Here is a 20,290-nt window from a genome sequence, read left to right as displayed (position 1 = left end):
AAAAAGGTAAATATATTGCATGTACTTTGAATTCATTATTGCTACAATGGTTATATCATCAAAAGCAGCTCATCTATCTCTTTAGCTGACAATGAAGAAGAGCCACAGGATTTTCTGTATGAAATATGCAGGCAAGGAACCTGGGCAATTATACAGCTTCTTACAAAGATAAAGAGCAAACCTGGCACTCTGTGCTGCAAATTTTTAAGCAATCCAAAAGCTCTATTAAATTAAATAATAGAAATTATATGCTTACTAAGATAGATTTTTCACTCAGTCTGAGAGAAAGCTAGCATAGCACAGACCAGCCTTGGTCCTACATTTCCCTCATGATCTTACCCCTAGGTCTGCAAATGGCCCATCATACAAAGCCAACTGAGCAACTCGACACCTGTCCCTGTTTGCAAGTGTCTGGGGCGTGCTGTAACCTCCTCTCAATGCATTTTCCTCAGCAATCAGTGCTTCCAGCTCTGGTGTGGCTCCTCCTGTTACCAATGTCCGTATCAGTGTGAGGATATTGTCATTGAAGTATGTCTGCAGAGATAAAAGAAAGCTCTTTAAGCAAACACCATTAAAGTCACAACTGAAGACATCCAAATTACAACTTTTCTGGGTTTCTGCTGTTTAAAGTTCTTGGCTGTCTCTTCAAATAATTTTATATAGAAAGTGAAAAGACAGCAGCCTCCAATTACTCTATTTTCTTCTATCCCATTAGGCTCCTATACTAGATCCTTCCTTTTAAACACCAATTCAGGCTGATTTTTATTAAAGTACAAAAATTTGAATGATTTATGTTTCCTATAATTGGTGTTAGTAGTGATGCAATGACTGCTTTCCTTCTCATCGCCCTCATGTCTAATAATGGGCTTTAGGACATGTAATTGTAAAATTCAGACCACATTTAAAACTTACACAGGCTAGATTGCCTTTTTACTCTTGTCACCAATTCGTTGGGGAGCTGCCTTTGTGCTGCAAATGTCATTACTTATTACTGTGGCTGGACTCTAGCAGTCTAACCGATGTATTGTACTAAACATCTTATTACGAGACTTGACAGTGTTCAGACATAAGCATGTATCAATTAAACATCTTGAGTTCATTCCAGATAAATGTATGATGAGTCTGGGATCCTGGTGGTCCTTTTAAAAAACTCTAGGGTATAGGGTAAGTGTGGTTTATTAGGGAAGATTTACTCCACACTGACATTTTGCCAGCATCTGTAGCACTGCTGGTCTGTCAGGCAAACAATGGGTATTTAAAATATTAATTTAAATCCAGATGAATGACTTTCAAGTTCGCTTAAAAGTATACTGGTATAGTTCAGACATACTCAGTTAAACATCTGCAATGTATTGTACTGGGCAAAAAAAAAGGTTGAACAAAAAAAAGGACAGACTGTCACTTATAATGTCACCAATGTCTGAGTTTTCAGAAGCTTTGCAAGTGCCGGGGACATAAAAGGAGAAAATGAGCTCACTGTAGAGTACACAGGATTGACATTACTGGATTTCTGGATTTTGTTGAATTTAGGACTTAGAACAAATGTCTGTAATCCAACCAAGTGAAAATGAATACTGAATTCTCAAACAGTGCTTGCTGTCTAAAGATAAAACTTTTTAAATAATATTTTTCAATGAAATTCATTGCTCTATCCATATAATGTAATTGAATTTAATACATGGGTAAACTGAGGTACAGGTTGAAATATTTTATCCTGAGATCAAAAAGCAGAACTGGCTTCCTATCCATGTTACTTTGATATTCTTTCTTTGTATAATGAAACTCCAGTTTCATTGTTTGCTGGAGATGACAGATAAAACAGAAGAAAATGAGTTCTACGCAGCAATGTTTTTCACTTTACATTGAGGTTTTGTAACTTCAAGCTTCTCTGCTTATTTACATAGGCATAGATGCCATTCACCTGTTGACTAAATTAAAATGAAATGAACATATTCTTATTGTTATACATGCCCTAAAGCAAATATTTGCATCTCATCAACTCCAATTATTTTAAGTTAACCTGGGTAATGCACTACATATTTTAACTACAAGGCATACTGTAAAGAGTAGTCTGACATAAGTAGAGGTTCAGGAAGATTCAGCTAGTCTAAAACCACAGCTAATCTCAAATCAGCTCTTACACATGTGGATGCACTGTGTAACAATTCAAGTGTAATACTCAAACCTCTCTTAACATAAAGAAAAATCAATGTGACCCCTTGCAGGAATGTAAGTCTGGAGCGATTACATGATGTTTAATAGGAATTGCCACCGTGAGAGAGAGAAGACATTCAGGCATGACTGTTTATTTTTCAATTACTTCTTCCTTGATGTCCCTGAGATGAGAATCAGAGTTGCCCTCTTTGGCAACTCTTCCCACTGTGCTATACTTCTAAGGCAAAGCTAAGACCCTCACTAGTAAAAGAGGCAGCATTTATTGTGGAACAATGGCTTAATTTGGGTTTCACACCATGACTGATGTGGATGGCACCATTTAGTCAGATGGATGAGTGCAGCCAAAAGATGGTTTTTGGTTTTTTTTTTCTTTTGCAATCAATGGGAGAAAAGATTTCAAGTTTCAGGACAAACTGCTGCAGCATTGTGTCTGATCAGAAAATGCCCAACCATAAGCAAGAAAAGATGGGTGAATAGGAAGCTGTAACTTGTCACCTTCTGCTAAATAGGGTTGCTTCCTCCTGTACTAACGTATTTAACACTCAAGGAAAAGCTGTCTGTCCATGCTTTTGATTGTCACAAAAATCAGTCTCCTCATTACATCTTGCCAGTTTGGAACTAGGGGAACACTGAAAAGCTGAACTAGCTGATATCCATTTCCTTTGGAATAATAATACACTGAAATTAATTTCAGAGTGATCTTCTACTTGCTCTGTGGGAGGGTACATGGCCTGGATATGCCAGTACTTATAAGAAACTGACTTACAGAATGTCTTTGGAAAGGTGCTGTTGTACTTAAAGTAACAAGGCACTTTCCAGTGATGGAAAAGAATCCCCTTTGTTGAGTGTAAAATCATAACTGAGGAAATACTTGTTTGTTACTGTCATTAACCAAACCCCACACTGGACATGTGTATGGTATCACTTTAATTGGCATCCGGAATGAGAATATGAAATAGGTGTATTCTAAACACAGCAAAAAGGAAATGCATTATAGAGACTGAAACTGGGTAAATTACAAGGAAATCATGACACAGATCTCTGAGCTAGCACTGCCACCTAGCCCTTGCTTCTGAATTGTAGTGCAGCTCTTTCAAATGTCTCAAGGATGCTTTCCCATTTGTTCAATCATTTTTAAAGTATAATTACCAGAGTGCTTATGTTTTGCAGTTAATGCTGTCATGTCTTTTAAATTAATTGGTCTTCTACAGAAAATTTAACTGAAAATTAGCACATCTTTTAATAATACTGCTTTAACTTTAATAGCATTTTGCCTTTCATTTATAATTACACTAAAATTGTCATTTTTCAAGTTATAGCTGCCTTTTTTGTGTTTGCTAGTGGGTTTTTGAATGAATTTCTTTTAAGACTCCTCCTCCACTATATGCAGTTTTGAACCTCACTTTCAAACAAATATTGTACCTTGATTTTCTTTCTCAGTTGGAGGAATAATATATATCTAAACCCAAGGAATGACTGAGCTAACATCAGTAATTCATACCAATAACAAGAGGGCCTTTGAGCCAGAATCAACAGCAGAAAATAAATAACAGCATTTCACCATTTGAAAAATCTATTAATTCTCAAACTATTGTCCAAACTTTAAAGATGTTTGGGACACTTTAAATTACAAGATGCTGCTTGCTAATTCTCTGAACAGACTTTCATGAAAAATATTCTTGTTTCAAAATGCCCATATCAAAGATTAGAAAAAGCTTCTTTTCTGTATAAATAAGACTTGTGAGGTTCCCTTCGGGAGAACTCTTGAGTAAGGGCTATAAGGAAAAGTTATTTTTAACTTTTTAAACTATTTTCTTCCATTCTGTGCTTTTGTTTATATGAAGAAAAACTAGGATTTGGTAATATAGAAAAAAATCAAGACCTAAAGTTCTACCACAAGCAAATGATTTCCAGGATAGTGAGTGTTAAATGGTATAATCTGGCTCTGGAGATCCTTGCCTCCAATGGCACCACTCCGGCAGCCCCTCGGATCTGTTGCAGTGGTAGGTGTGGGAGGGATGCCAGCCTGCCAGAACTTCTGTAGTTCTCGTATCTTCAGTGCCAGAAGGAGTCACAGGGAAGCTTTGGCTCTCAGGCCAACTGCTCAAACCTTTGAAGGTACTGTGTGTTGATAAAACTGTTTCCTTGCATGTAGAGGATTTTATGGAATAACTATCTCAACAAGAAAGGGAAAAAGTACTTCTGCTCAAAAATTTGCTCCTCTTAGACTATCCTATGTCATGTAACTTTTCTACAGCTGAACATTTTTAAAAAACAGTCACATAATCTAAAAGATGCTTCCAATCCCACACTTTTTAGTTACATTTCACTTGGTGATGGAAGCATGCTCTGCTTTCCAGAAGTAGTGCTACCTTGAGACTGACAGGAAACGAGTATTATTACCTGGGTTTGCATATGCTACGACAAAAAAAATATTAATATATCATTCAAGTACTTGATGGCAGTAGATGTTTCTTCAAAGACACAATAATGATTAGCTGGAGCATTTTAACAATAGCCACTGCCACAGTTACAACATGACCCATGCCCAGAGCCTTCCCACAGAGCATAGCAATGCTCTTGAAACAAACCTGGAGAGACCACTGCTACCAACTCTTCAAAAACACAATGCAGGTTTTGAGCTTGTGATTGTCCTCTAAGCAACTACAACTACAACTACAACAACTCTGAGTAGCTAGTTTGAGCTACTACACTGTGAATCCTGGGCTTGTGGAATATATTGCCTTGGCTGCAAAGACCAAAGTGGGTGTGATGCCTTAGGTTTTAATCTTTGTATTTTTCAAATTCTGTACTGCTTGGTGTGTGACTCTGAAGTTTCTTGTAGCCTGTCAATTTCTGCTCTCTCATGCTAGGTAGACATAACAAAACCTCTCAGGCCCTGCTTTCCAAGGACACCAAGACTGTCCTAGGCCAAAAGTATAAACCAAAGAGCCTCTAAAGGGGGGGTAAGCTGAAGGGAAAACTGAAGCTTTAATTGGAGAATTAACCCTGCTATGCAAATGAACCAAACCTATAAAGAGGGAAGAACTCGTGACCTGGGGTCCATCTTGGGGTCCATTTTGGCAATAGCCTGTGGCTCCCAGGGTGGACCTTTGAAGGCCTTTCAAATAAATACCTATTTTATTCTTTTACTCCTGTCCAGTCTCTGTTTCTGGGAGGCCTCTTAAGGCATCAGGTATAGATGACTGGTACACAGCATTCTGAAAACTAAACTTCATTAAACCTTTTACCTTTGAAATAAGGAAATAACAGACAATTTCAAATTGAAAATGTCCAGTACTGTCATTTTATAGGAAATAATGCTAAACTAGCAGAATGTAAAGATCTCCAGCACTCAGACTTGAATTAGAAAGTTACCAAATTTTCTAATCTGTGATTCATGAGTTGGGTTTAATGTACTACTTCAATATTAATCAAACTATAAAAAATTAAATAACAATTTAATACCGATTAATACTTTAGAATTATTATTAGTAGTATGCAATAACTGAATACTTAAGCAAATTATTTAAAAAACATTTTTTAGCTCTTTTTCTATATACATACATCTATATGCATGTTTCAAATTACCCACAGGTCAGAAAAAATACCGTATGCACGGGTATTATTCGACTTTCTAATCTTTCTTACACCTGTCTTACTACAAAACCCCACTACCGTGGGGAGAGATTAATTCTTGAAGGAGCAGTTCATGCATTGTCCATTTGCACTGTACACTACATAAAGAATTTTCATTACAGAGATATCAATAGAGATAATAAATTGGAATTTTCCTATAGAAAATAAGCAGTAAAAACCCCTGAATCACTAAGTAGATGGAATAATGAACTATATACTTGTCTCCAAGTGAGCTGGCAAAGGACAGCACAGTGCAAATCATATACTTCTCACAGTGCAATTAATAGCATGAAAGCATGATCTCACAATTGCTAAGATTTGGGGTTCAGTTTGTCCATACTGGCAAGTATAAAGTTAGTCAAATTAAACAGAAGCTGTTTGCTAAAAGCAAGTGTACTCCAGAAAAAAAAAGAAAATAAAGGTAAGAAATAATACAGTGCAAATAGATTAGTTTGTATGAGAAACACTCTTTTCCTTGGAGAAGAAGCGGAAGGAGAACACACCTTCCCCATGAGACTAAGGATAGTAAAGGGAAAACATCTCACACATTTTACACTTTCTGAAGGGTCAGGAAGAATTGTACTTTTCCAACTCCTTACTAGGCCTTTGAGGAATAAAACAGAAAATAACACTGCCACTGGTCAGAAAACTGGTGAAAGAAAAGACAGGATAGTGAACAATTCTAACTGACTGAATCCTTGGCTTGTCTTCTTGGTTAGTTATTTTTTCAAGTAGAGAATTTTCTATTCTTGTTATCACATTTCTCTGGCTTCAGCCTGCAGCATCCCTGACACGTAATATGACCACTTAGATGTGAAAATATTTAGAAAAAGGAACGTTATGGAAAGGAACTGCAGAAACAGAGGGCCATGTTGTCCAAAACTAAGAGTTAATAAAAGCTAGCAACAAATAAAGTATTAAAATTTCTGAACAGGAATGCTGTACCTATTTTTCATTACATCCTTATTATTTACTTGAGACACCTTTGCACAAGAAAGCAATGATGCCCACAACATGTCCTTCTCTTTCTATGGCAATGCCAGTGGCAACCAGAAGGATTAACCCTACTTTTTTCTTGATTCTGAAGTGCCCTACTGAACAATACCTTCAGAGACATTGACTTAGATAATAATGGGAGTAGAAAAACAGCTCTAAGTAACATTTGGAACCTTCACATTAAATTATTCCCATTTATAATGTGAATATGCTAAATATTTTATGGATAGAGATTTTAATTAGGGAAGGTACGGAGTTTAAGAGTGCTTGCTTAGGTTTCCTGAATTTGTCATATCTACAAAATACTGTAAATAGCTTTCAAGAAAAGCATTTTCTGAGGTTATTGAAAACTCATAGGCTGCATTAGAATAAAATTTTATCTGTGGAGACTCATCTTTTCATCTGTGGATGGAACATATGAAAAATATAGCAGGGAAAAATCACAAAATACAGATACATAAATATGAAACACAAATAAAATAATAAAGATCACTATGAATTCTTTTTAAAAGTAGAAAGTTTAATTCTGAATTCAGGTGAAGGTCAGAGTTGGCTCCTTTAGAGAAACCCATCTGCTCATATATAGTGTTACTTGGGGTTTACAACAGAACATTCATAGCACTATGGAATTTTATTCCACAAGGAACTCAGAAAGCTCATGCTCAGATTTTAAAAAGACTATGTGCTTGCTATATCTAGCAGAGTTTAAGGTCCCTCTGAAAGAAGTGTAGGTCACACAGAGCAAGAATGGTCTGAAAACTCAGCCAGTATGGGGAGGATGAAAAGGAGCATGACCGAGGCGTTTGCTCCAGAGATGTGCTATGGCTGCAAACCAAAAGCCCCAATGAAGACATAACCAAAGGCCACCACCTGTGGTTTCTGGCATGCACTGAAGTTTTGATTCACAAGAAAACTCATATGAAGAAGAGAGGATAACCTCCCTTCACACAAGTAGAGTTCATGAGATGTGTACAATGGCTTTCATGGAGATCTATCAGTGTCCCCCAGCACTCATACTCAGAGCATCGCATATAGCTACAGGAAATTAAAAGCTCAAAACACAGTTGATGCTGTCTGACAAAAATGGTGAGCATAGGGACTGACATACTGAATTTGGGTCTGGATTTTAGGAGGAAGAGACAACTTTTTTTGGAAAACATTATCCTTAAAACCTGACATGAGAACATTTCCTTATAAAATTGTGGACTCTTGGAAGTCCTAGATATCTCGGTTAAGGTGTCTGCGTCCAACTAAGAAAATAACCTAGCTTAGTTCCAAAATTCTCTTGACATCTAAGCAAAAAACATCTTCTCCTGCCTACCTGTGGAAAAGTTCCTACACTTTCACACTCTTTCACAACAAGTCTGACAGAAGGGAATGAAAAAGGTTTTGTTTGCTTACTGCGCTCATGAGAGAGTCCAGCACGCTGACAGCAAATGCAGTTCCACATGCAAAGGGCTGTGTGAGATACAGTTCTGTGTCTGGATCATCATCATCATCTTGGTCCAAGAACTGAACATTTGAATCATTTACTGAAAATAACAATAATAATATTAAGAGTAAAATCAAAAGGTGTTTCTGGGTCACCAGCATGTGACCTTACACATCACACAGTCAAAGAAAAAGAAACGGCATATGTCTGGAAACACAGACTTGTGTCTTTGACGTCACTGAAAATGAAATCAAGATGGATGTGAAAATGTGCGTTTAAAAATCTGTTGCTCATTATCTTGCTCCTAAGAGGTGACACTCTTGTTCTTGACAGGTGACTACCCCTTTCCTGTAAAGTAGCTTCTTGGCACCAGTTGCCTGTGCTCAAAATGAGATACATTATGCTCTTGTATATTGAGACAATTGTAGTATATTGGTGGGGTACAGTGGCTGAGGCTGTATGCATGTACAGTGAAACATTATCACAAGATACAAAGTTAGAACCGCATTGTAAAATAAAGACTGTCAAGAAAACTCTGATATAGCCCACAGGCATCTGTTAGATGTGCTGCTGTGATTCTTACTGGAGTGGTGTTAATGCACTTACAGCTCAAAGGAGGATAAACTGTCCCTTTAACATGCATCTATCTGAATGAATGAGCAGTTATTCTCTTGCTGCACTGCCTTTTGTTCAAATATTTGTCTCTATAACTTCACTTTCTCAGCCACAAATTCTACATTAGCCAGTGTGAAAAAGAATCTACATCAGGCTGTTTTAGAGAAAAGCCCAAATAAAGTAGTATTTGTCATTTTGACTTTCTCTGGCATTTCATTGTCACAGTTAAGCTCTCTGCCTCCAACTCATTCCAACTAAAAATAGTTGTTTCCTTGAGATCAGTGTATCAAGTGGATCATATTTCATGAAATATTTCATTTCCATATTAGTCTCCCTCAGGCATGAAAGCACAGACTGCTTAGCTATGCCATTGAAATACCCTTCAACTTACTAAATGACAAATTAATTTCAGTTCCCATGCAAGAAAGGGAAATGAAAAACTTCTTGATCATTTGAAACTGTACACACTGACTATGTCCCTATTCCCCATGAGAACGCATCTCCTGAGCCAACCCAGCAAACTCTGAAAAGAACATAAAAGTTGCCGTTACCTTGATCAGATTTCAGCTCTGGACTTCCTAAGTCAGAAATTCTTCCACCTGCTATTCTGACAATACCTTCTCACACAGTTTCTTTCCTTCCCATATAATTTTATTTTACATCCACTTCTTTTCCAAACTCTCGATACTACCGTGCTTGCTATGTTTAGCTTACAAAACATGAATTACTACAGCTAAAGCCTCATGATAGCTGTCTAAATGAGATGAGGATAGAATTTAAAATTCTGGCCTTTGCACTCCCTGATGTAACTGTTTAAACATAACACCTTAGTACTGTAATAGGAGAAATGTTCTGCCCTGGGAATCAGAAGAATTTCATCCAAGAAAACACCAATATCCACAATACTTCTTTCTTTAGCACAATGCCTATCAATTTATCCTTCAGATTCTTGAGAAATACAGTATTTAAAAGCCTGCTGTATAGTTTCAGAATGTACTTTTTGAAAAGCTTGTATCTCAGTTTAATTTGCTAGTCGAGAGTAGGCACTACTGACAGTAGCATCCTTTTTCTACCTTCATCTAAGGTAGACTAACATCTGACTTAGACACCATGCTAGCCATGCGTGGGGGCAGTTCCTGAGGTCCTACAAATCTAATGTGAGTTCTGCAGGTGTGTGTTTATCCTCAGCATCTTTATCTTTCTAATGCAAGTTAGCACTGGGATTTGTGGGCCAGGTGAGCTGGGTTCAAACAGGTGGTGCTGTGCCATAGGAAAAGCTCATCAAATGCTGCTCCAAAGGCTGGTGAGAGCATTCTGTGTTGAGAGGGAACCACGCAGAAGCTTGGCTGCTTCTCTACAGCTTCAAAACCTGAGCTTCTGAGAAAAAGCCTACTCTACAAAATAAACAAAAAAATAGCTTGAGGGAAAGTATGATGCTTGGATTTTTTTCTGGTATCTTTTACTTCTTCTTGGACTTCCTGTAAAAGCTGCTAAGGCATGTCCACCAAATTGACAACAGGCTGAAGTAACAAAAAAGGAAAGAGAAAGAAGAGAGAAAAGGAGAGAAAAATTGGTGTAGGAGAGCGAGGGCCAGGGAGGTGGGGACTCAGGCCAAAAACAATGAATTGGTGAGGAGGTGCTATGAAAACAGCCGGCAGGTCAGACGAGTGTGATCAAAGGTTTACTGATGCTGCGTGAAAAAAAAAAATCATTAAGAAAGACTAGAACGAGACAGTCAATTTCAACCAGAATCACAAATAAAACACATTCAAAGCAGTGCCATGAGGGTAGCCCCTCTGATACAGCCAGATAAATAAAGGAAAAGCTGATGACAGTAAGAACAACAACAACAGAAAATAAGACAGTGATGTGAAGGAAAAAGGCACTTCTTACCCAGTTCAGTTATCATTAGAATGTGGGTTCCACTGTTTTTTTCCTGACTGATTGAAACCAAAGGCAGAAGTTTGCCAGGCTTAGCTAGTAAGTAAAGTATTTAGGGGGAAAAGAAAGTACAGAAAGAGAATAAAGTAAGGGAAAAAGACAGGTAAGGCTCTAAAAAATAAAACTGAAAAAGAAAACAGGACAAAGGACCACAAATCAAGTTTGTATTTGCCATGAAAAAAACAGAACAGCTTCTGCACTTCACATCACACCACTTGACAACATAAATACCCACAGCTAGAATGGAAATCAGAGTCTAGTTACCTACCATCATTGTATTCTCAGGAGTGAAATATCTCATACTATTATACAGAGTTTGGTTACACATGATTAAACAGTTTTGGACCATGAAGAAATAAACAAATGGCCTCTTACAATTGATTAAATGCACAGGAAATATCTGCTTATACTTACTGTGGCCTTTTTCCTTTTCTAACCTTAGCCCAAAGACCCCAGCTTGTTTGTTACACTATGCAAAAAGCATCTTGTCTGATAGAATATTTACTTAAGAAAATGGAGGAAACCCAAAGGAGAGAAATATATTTCAGTTATTCAAATAAAGTGAACCAACTGTTACTAAACTTTCTTTAGAGAGAGTAATTGAAAGCAGTTATCAGAAGAGAAAACATAACAGTGTAAGACACAGTATGGGTAATTTTTCTGTATCTGTGTAACAAGGAAAGTGGGAAAAATACATGGGAATGTACATGAAAGGAAAAATGTTAGCTTTTCTTACCTAGCTCTGTTATAATAGGGATGTTGGCTCCTGTTGTAATGGAGGGTTGACGTAAAAGGCCATGGACTGGACTGTTGTCTGGAGATGACCTATCCATCCCAGGGGGTGTAAAGCCTAAAAGGAAAAAAAAAAAAAAAAGAAAAGAATAGAGAAAATAGAGAAAGTTTACAGAGGAAACACTACACAAAAAAAAAAAAAAAAATCTCGAAACAAACACCTTTCCTTAAACAGCAATTAAGATTTTAAAGAGTACTGTTTGTAAACGGTAATACAACCATGAGGAACAAACTGCTTCCATTAGCCAGTTTTAGGTTTGATCAGAAATCAAGATTTAAAATAATCAAACTTTTCCAGGAGCACTACCACCCACCCATGTTAGGGTTTTTGCAATTTTCATGTGTACCATTTATAATATGCATTTCTGTGAGGATTACAGTTGTAGGAATACTGGGATGGAAGGGTCCATTCTAACAGACAAAAAGGATGGAAGAAAAAAGACACATGTTTTCAAATGGTATGTAAGAAGATTGCTTGAAAAGAACTGAAAAGAGTGATGATGTGAAGGAAACAAAGGTGGAAGAGGAAACATGCTGGAAGGCACTCACAGGAAAAACAAAATCTGGAGACCAGCAACATTCACCTTTAAAAAAGACTGAGTCTCTACAGTCTGACTCAGCCAGAGTCTCTACAGTTTGAAATGGAGCTCTTGACATTGAACATTTTTTATCCATTTTTTTTTTCTTTAAACAAAAAATACTCAGGCAAAACCATTTGGAGTTTGACTGTAAGTAATGAAAAATAGGTAGTTATACAAAAGCTCATGCAATAGCAGGAGTGGAAATTCACCATTGAGACTAATGCATTCTATCTCCCTTGTCCAGTAAAGCTACAGAAAGCATGGGAATGCTCATTGCAGAAGTGACGGTGAAGCTAGAAGGTGACTTCTGACTTTATGGTTTCATGTAGACCAATGTCAAAGCAGCATTTTTAGGCAAATATCTGTCTGCTAGGACAGACAGACAAATAGGATTGAGCCAAGCTCACTTTAAGCCACACTTTTTAGAAAATTCTTTTTTTTTTTTTTTTTTAGGACATATTGTTCCCAAGTTCTTTGACTTCACACCCGACATCCAGGGACAGACTTTTGGTCCTCTGTCACTAGTTCTGAATTCTCCACATACTTATTCTAAACTAATCATAGCCAAATTAATTCCTGACTTAATTTCACTACCTTCTTGCAGTGTGGAAACTGTTTCGCTCCATTAAATTCATTGATACATTCACCTGTTAGTGAATTCAGAAGTTGATATGATATTATCTACCTTATCTTTCTTCCATTTGGGGACCAATTTAAAAACCACGAAATCTCTAAACTAAATTGTAGTTGTTAGCATATCATACTGGTTTTATATTGTCTTAAGGATTTATGGTTCTCTTCCAGTGATAATTACATCACTCTTAAATTGCCCCTAAACTACAAGGACCACTAGATCTGGGCTTCTTGATTTAATGGGATTTAATTTTCTCTTTCCATTCATCTATCCCTATGTTTTGTCTGTATCACATATAGAATATACAGGTAACAAAACTAGAATCACTGGGAAGAGACTTTCTTAGCTCTGCAGAAGGTACTGGTATGAATGTCATTCTATCACAAGAAAACTAGATGCAACATGGTGATTGTACAGACAGGATAGCTTAAAAAGGGAGTGAAAGTCTGTGAAGAAATTCCTCAGGAGAATAGAAGTGGATATGATATCTTCAACAGGCTTGCAAGACAAAAGCATTGTCATAGAGAAACCTAAGTGAGTAAAGAAATTTTATATAATATTACCAGTGGATAGAAAATCTTTAGAAAGCAAATTTCTTAGAGGCAATGGGAAATGTTAACAGTCAGTCATGTAATACTGAACTCAAGAAGACCAGCTTGGTGACAGTGAGCTGCAGTCCCAGCCAGTTTTGGTTTGCAGATGCTTCCTTGTATCTGGCAATATGAGTGAGAGCTGTTTTGGCTCTTTGAATGTTTACCTCTTCATGGCAGAGCCCGAGATTCCTCAGGCTCACCAAGTGAATCTGATGGAGGTCCTTCAGTCATCACCTCATAACTTACAGGTAACACTGACACTCTCACAACAGCAGAAAAATTAAAGTGGGACTCCAAAGGGAGGAAATGCTCTCTGAGGACAGGTGGGTATCTGAGGGGAGGTGTAACACCTCCCTCTGCAGCAGGATCCAGTGTTTTAAGTCTTGCATTCTGTTATGGAATGCTTTCTGTTAGGAAATGCAAGATACAGCCTTTGCTGCATTAGAAAAAGCTCAGGTAGCTGAAGAGTCCTTGAGCAGTTAAGTTGGGCCCTCTGCTGAATTGCAAGTCAAAATGGCAACAACAAGACTTTTCAGACTCACTTATCTAAAAGAAAATAGAGCTAATACTGTCCTCATGCACTCTAGGGGTTGTACTGCTGGGAGTATCCCTAGAGGCTCTGCTTCTCCCTTTCTTCCTCAAGCCTTTCCTCCCCCCGTCTCAGGATGCATTTCCTAAACCACCTTCCAGTGAATCAGGCCCTTCAGATGGTAGGAGCACATCAGTATTTCCCTACCTGTTAAAGCAAATTGAAGTAAGTCAGCATAACTCATCTAAATGTGTAAGTTCTTCCTGCCTCCCCTCCACTGCAATGTGCACACACACAGAGACACACACACTCTCCATTGAAGGCCATTTGTAGCCACCTCTCTAACCCTTAGAATATTTGTCTTCCTGGGATGGTGTCAGGAGATTGAAGTAAATGTGGCATTTTTGTTAGACACAGACTGTCAGAAGCTCTGTAATTGCACACTGCACACATAGTGCATTCAGTCTGAAATGCAGGAAGCATGCTAAAGGGATCTTGTTTTCTCCTTGAATGAAAAATAGACTCATGCCTTAATATTTTTCATCCTACTGTCTTGAAAGACGTGAGAAGTATCTGAGAATTTAATTTCCTTGCTCGTACTTAATTCAGACACTTCTAGAAATATACTTTTAAGAAATATAAAAATCTTGCAATATTTTCAGGAAAAGGAAAACTGGTGTATCTGGGGACTTTGTGTGCTTATATTTAGAGTCACAAGACATTGAACACCTTCAAGACACATTCCTGCTCCCAAGTCACCAAGTAATTTCCATACATAGGCTGTCTACTTTTTCCTCCAGAAGACAGAACCAAAAAAAAAAAAAAAAAAGGCAGGAAACTAACCTGCTTTATCAGAACTTTCATTTAAAGGCATGAAAAACTACAAGTGACAGCTGTGCAGATTCAGTGAATGTGACATTTTTGAATTTCTTCAACTTGACAAGTAAACACCTTAAATCGGTAATGCTATATGCATAATACATGACCTGTATTTTGACATCCATCATCAAATGCTGACTTGAGAAAATACAGGTTTGTACGTCAAGGAATAGCACCCATAAAGCAGGGAGAAATTCAGGTCACAGGGTATTAGGGAAACTATTTCATTACAGAAGCTGAAACAAGCTAAGGCATCAGATTTAAGATCCATTTTCAGCTGTGAAAAGATTCAATTCCTCTGCACAGAGCATTCATTTAGAAATGACATGCTTTCCTCACAGCCTCTTTTCATTTTCCTTTTCATATTCCATTTTCTCCTTCAGTCCCCAAACCTTGTTCCATTAATGCTCATAAAAATCGTAAAACAGGGCTGATAGTTGTGATCTTACAAACAGTGTCTCCTTGTTCAACAAACAACTGAGGGAGCTCTGGCTACAACTGCTTAAAAGGATCAACTTCTACAGTAAAACTCACATGCCTGTGCAAGTCTGAGCACAGTCCCCATGAAAGGAAATGCGGTGACAATGGGGGGGCTTCTGGTGAAGGGAATTCTCTTTGCCAACAGTTAGGAGGTAAGGTACAGTAAACCCGTATCACTTCTGGCAGTCACTGCATCTGGTACTAAATTGCTGTACTTGGTGACTGGTTGACTTTGTATCGCTTGAATTTTGCTTTTTTGTGGCTTGTTTTTGTTTTCCTCACTTAATAAACTGGCTTTACCTCAGGCCATCAGCTTTTTTTCTTACTGTGGGACTCAGTTGACAGTCACAGTCGACCCACCACCATTGGCTATAGTGACAATCACCCCAACAGAGTTATAGAATCATTTAGGTTGAAAATGACCTTTATCAAGTCCACCCACTAACCCAGCACTACCAAGTTCACCACTAAACCGTATCACTAAGTGTCACATCTAAATGTCTCCTAAGTATGTCCAGGGATGGTGACTCCAACACTTCCCTGGGCAGCCTGTTCCAATGCTTGACAACCCTTCTACTGAAGAAATTTTCCCTAATATCCAATCTAAACCTCCCCTGGCACAACTTGAGGCCATTTCCTTTTGTTTTTTCACTTGTTACCAGGCAGAAGAGACCAACCCCCAGCTCACTACAACCTCCTTTCAGGTAGCTGGAGAGAGCAATAAGCAATTCCCTTATCAAACTGAGGAAGATTCAATAGGAGGCAGCCCACCCCTGTCCGTCTCCAAAACAAGATGCTGCCAAGCAATGGTGTAAGTGTATCATGGCTCTGAGAGGAACACAGGTTTTAGGCTCCTGACATACTCCAAATCAGGGAGGCCTGGTGGCCAGCAGTCACTGCTTCCCTCCTGGCAGCACCTTCCCTCCCTGAGAGGCAGGGACTCCCATGCCCTAACTCAGCTACCTGCTATAAAGAAGTTTGAGCCTCCTGCAGTTCTCTGCAGAAAGCTGCTCGTTCAGTGTCTTGATTCTGAGCATTTCCTGGCTCCCTCTAAGATACCACTTCTCACAAAGTAGGTAAAAAACAACCAATTACATCAGAGGAAAAAATCTAAGTCTTAAAGATGTTCTCATCTTTGTCGAAAAACACCAGGGAAGATTCCTCCCCAACAGGAGGCAAGCTCTTTTTGCCAGGGGATGCAGGTGCTGCCCTGCTCCAAGCTCAGCATGGCCAGGTGGCTGTAAAACCTCACTGTCCCTTACGAATACCACCTGTAAAGGGATGAGCAGCACTGCGCACAGCTCTGTGCCTCTTGAGCCAGGCTGACCCGTGGTCCTCCCAGGGAGGCACTAGCTGTGGCTCAGCAGTAATGTGTTGGTATTCTGAGAGCCACAGTGGCACTGTGATGAAGTTCAAAATTAAGGATTGCTGGCATGGCTAAACATGCCATGAAAGCACCACCAATTTTGCTCTGTTTATGTGTGAGCAACTGGCCTGATGGCCAAATGATCTGCTGATTGTGCTGGCCATAAACCACTAATTTTTTTTTCTTTGCACTGAGTAATGTCCCACAAAATGCAGGAAGGTTTGCCCTTCATAGCAGTAAATATATTCTTTAAGTTTCCTGAGGGGACCAATAAAGGTTCACTGGGGTTTTGATATAGAGGGAAATTTGTCCTGTGGATGTGCACAGCTTCTGTTCCACTGACTCCACCAAGACCCAGATGGGCACATTCTCAAAATGGATTTTTATGCTACATTTATAAGATATCTTCTGTTCTTAAGGATCATAATTGATCCTTTATGATTCTCTTCCCCTTTTTCTCTGCCCCTTTCTCCTTTGCCTCCCTTCCTTTTCAAGCATGTATGTTTTACTAAACTATGCAGGCAGAAGGCATTTTCCCAAACTGAAAATCCACTTGGCAGACCTAAAATTTGTGGCCTTGTTATTAAAGCACCTTGTAAATTGATAGTGCCCTTTAAATAATGCTATTTTAAGGAAAGATGCCATAGCATTCACCAGGTGATATATGCACTAAAGTCCTCAAATATAATTTAAAAAGCATATATGCATTTAGCTACCTCTGGTTCACCTAAGGAATATGAGATAACAATAATATTTTGAGCATATATGAATAACACGTAAGTGGTGAACTGCCAAACACACCCCCAACAAGTTATCATGCAGAAATATGGGACAAGTATTTTCATTAAGCAGAGCCAGCCAAAAAGAAATAATTCTCAAAAAGGACCTCACAGTTGTATCCCTTTGCTACTGTTTGCTGACAATGTCATTAATATTCCTGTGAATTCAATTGAATGATAGACTATACCTGTTATTCTCCAAAGTACAGCCCCTTGAGTATACCTGGAAAGTTCAGCAGCAGTCATGCAGCTAAAGAGCTGCTGACATCCATGGGAATCTGTTACAGCCATTCAATTTAGAAACAATTCTAGCTTCAGTGTCCCATGTCGTCTGAGACAGAGTTTCAGTTTGGCCTGAGAACCTGGAAATCCTAAATTCTGGGTTCAGTTCTGGCTTTTACTGTGATTTTTTCTGAAGATCTAATAATCTCTTGGAGATTATCACTAAAGGTCTGGAAAAGGAGAGGAATGCAGGAGACCAGATGTGACTACATAAGCTCCCAGCTCTCTCAGAGACTACAGCATCTTCAGAGATGCTCCAGCCCCAAATATAGGCCAAGGTAAATCTACAGAGAGTGAAGGCTAAAGGAGGATAACTTTCTCAACTTTAGCAACCCTCCAATGCTTTGGGTTGGAGCTGGAACAACGCTTGGAGCTTTGAATTCTGAGAGACAATGTCACAGAGAACAAGCTGCCATCTTCCTGCCAAGAAAGTGCTCTTCTCTAAGGTCCCTTTGTCCCCTTTCTGCTGAATTACAGAAACCTATAGTCAAGATGTCCAAATCAAAGCTCTAATGGAAGCACAGGGCAGTGGGATCAATGCCAGTTTCTGCTCCCCAAAGTGTGAGATCCATTCCTGGATGAGTTAGTGGCCCCGTGTGCTGAAAGTGTAAATGATTTATACGTCTGCTGGTTCTTGGGCTGCTCTAACAAGGTAGAATTAAGCTGTTAAAACAAAGATCAAGAGAAGGATTGGAGTTTCATCATCTTGAGGTCTAGCACTGAATCACACCACATTGATTCCATTTCAATTGTGAACAGCATAATAAATTAGAAGAGCATAATATTTTAAGCCTAGGGCAGAATCATGTTTAACTTAGAGGGGGGTTTGTTCACAGGTACTTACATAAATCTTTCCCCAGTTTAAGTGCCATTTTGAGTTTCACTATCATACACACCCTAAAAAATTAAGTCCACCTGCAACTGCCTAGTTTTTTGTTGTTGGCTTTGTAGAAATTTTTTTCCCTTCACAAAATCTTATGTGGTAATTACCCAAACCCTAACTCTGCCAAGGGTCAGCACAAGCTTACACAACCCAAAACTACCGAAACAAATGGGCTTTCTTTATTAATGCTTTGCAGAGCATAGCCTTGATGTTCACTCTTTGCTACTTTTCTCACTTTAAGTAAGATAATACGTATTCACTAGCCATAGCACTTCCCTTAAGTCTGCCTGAATGGAAACTCTATTTCTCTATAGAGTAAACAAAACTAAATTTCCTTTTTTTAGCTACTTGCTTTACAAACTTTAGTTTTTAATTGTTCCTACTCTCCATTTACCATTTAATAGCTTTCTACACTAGGTGCTTCTAGGGCACAAGGTTGGTAGCATCTACCTGTAGCACAGGTTTGCAGCTAAAATGATTTAGTATATAATGATGTCAAACTCTTTTCAGTTTCATCATTAATCAACCCTGCATATTTAGACCTCAGGCAAAAATAAATATGCTGAATAAAAATTATCAAGTAAATTAAGCTATATTACCTAGTTTAGAGAGACAGGTATCCAGTAACTAGAAACAAAATGGAAAACTCACCACTAAAAATGATATATCGGCATGTTAGGTGAGACTCTACATTGTCATTATATCAAAAAAAGTAAATTTTCCTTAGTGTTAAAGGAAGAGCAAAGCCAGCTATCATAGCAATAAAAATTCAATCAATTAAAATACTTGAAAAATAAAAGTAACAATGTTGTCCAACATCTGATTGGCAACTACTGAAACATAAATTAAACCAATTTCCCATTGCTGCTTATGGGAAAATTATGCAGATTAGAATTTGATTAGGTTTATATCATGAGACTCAATTTGGACTTTTAATCTATTAAGCTCCAATAAATGAGGCATCTGAACAGCTCCCCTGAGCAGCAACAGTAATAACGACAGCAGTCATTTTTTGGAATATGTATTCTGACAATTTCTTTAGCAGACAATTCCACATCTTTAAGTATAATTACTTTGTAACTTCTAAAAAAAATTTCAGGTGTTTGCAGTGAGGAAATGGATACATACAAAATGCTTAAACAGACATTTTGTGATAATCAACATCTGTCACTCTGTTCTAGCATTATTGTTTTTCCATCAACTTGGACTTACTTACGGTCGACTTCATGGTCTGTGTGGGCTAAATAGTGCCAGCAGACTTGCAAATTACTCAAGCTGGAACTGAGCTGGAAACCTACAGTAAAATGTCATTAATTTCTCTACAGGCTGGGTCAAAACTAAAATCCCACATTCAAGGCTGTCTTGGGGATCAAAGTTTGAACTGTGAAGGCTAAAGCCCCATTTTATCAAAGACATCTGAACAGAATTCCCAGAGCTGAGCTTTGAGACAGGTTGGATTCAGATCAAGACCACCTCTAATTTATCTGGCAGGTGTGCTTCACAGCCCTCCTGCATATTTCCTGCAGTCTAATCTATTTGCAAGTATACAAAAGCTCCTCTCCTGCGTTACTCTATATTGTAAAATGCAACTCTTCAAAGCCTGCTGACTGGAGAGCACATTGTGCACATGTCCTGTCCTACCAGATTTCACCAAATCCTAGAGAACCTTCTAGTGGACAGATTGTCTTATGCAC

General features: G+C 38.3%; 1 protein-coding gene across 12 annotated transcripts in view; it reads right to left on the bottom strand.

Annotated features, from left to right (window-relative positions):
- Positions 1-20,290, bottom strand: part of KCNMA1 (potassium calcium-activated channel subfamily M alpha 1) — a 447,551-nt gene that overhangs the window by 11,082 nt on the left and 416,179 nt on the right. For all 12 annotated transcript variants that reach the window (XM_069019298.1, XM_069019294.1, XM_069019295.1 and 9 more), the window contains 3 exons: positions 11,535-11,648; positions 8,212-8,342; positions 340-534 (listed from right to left, as the gene is read on the bottom strand). In XM_069019298.1, coding sequence (XP_068875399.1) covers positions 340-534; positions 8,212-8,342; positions 11,535-11,648 — 440 coding nt within the window. The remainder of the gene's footprint in view (positions 1-339; positions 535-8,211; positions 8,343-11,534; positions 11,649-20,290) is intronic.

The sequence above is a fragment of the Aphelocoma coerulescens genome, chromosome 6 (assembly GCF_041296385.1).
Source record: "Aphelocoma coerulescens isolate FSJ_1873_10779 chromosome 6, UR_Acoe_1.0, whole genome shotgun sequence".
Classification (NCBI taxonomy): Eukaryota; Metazoa; Chordata; class Aves; order Passeriformes; family Corvidae; genus Aphelocoma; species Aphelocoma coerulescens.
This window is presented reverse-complemented; position numbering and strand designations above follow the sequence as displayed.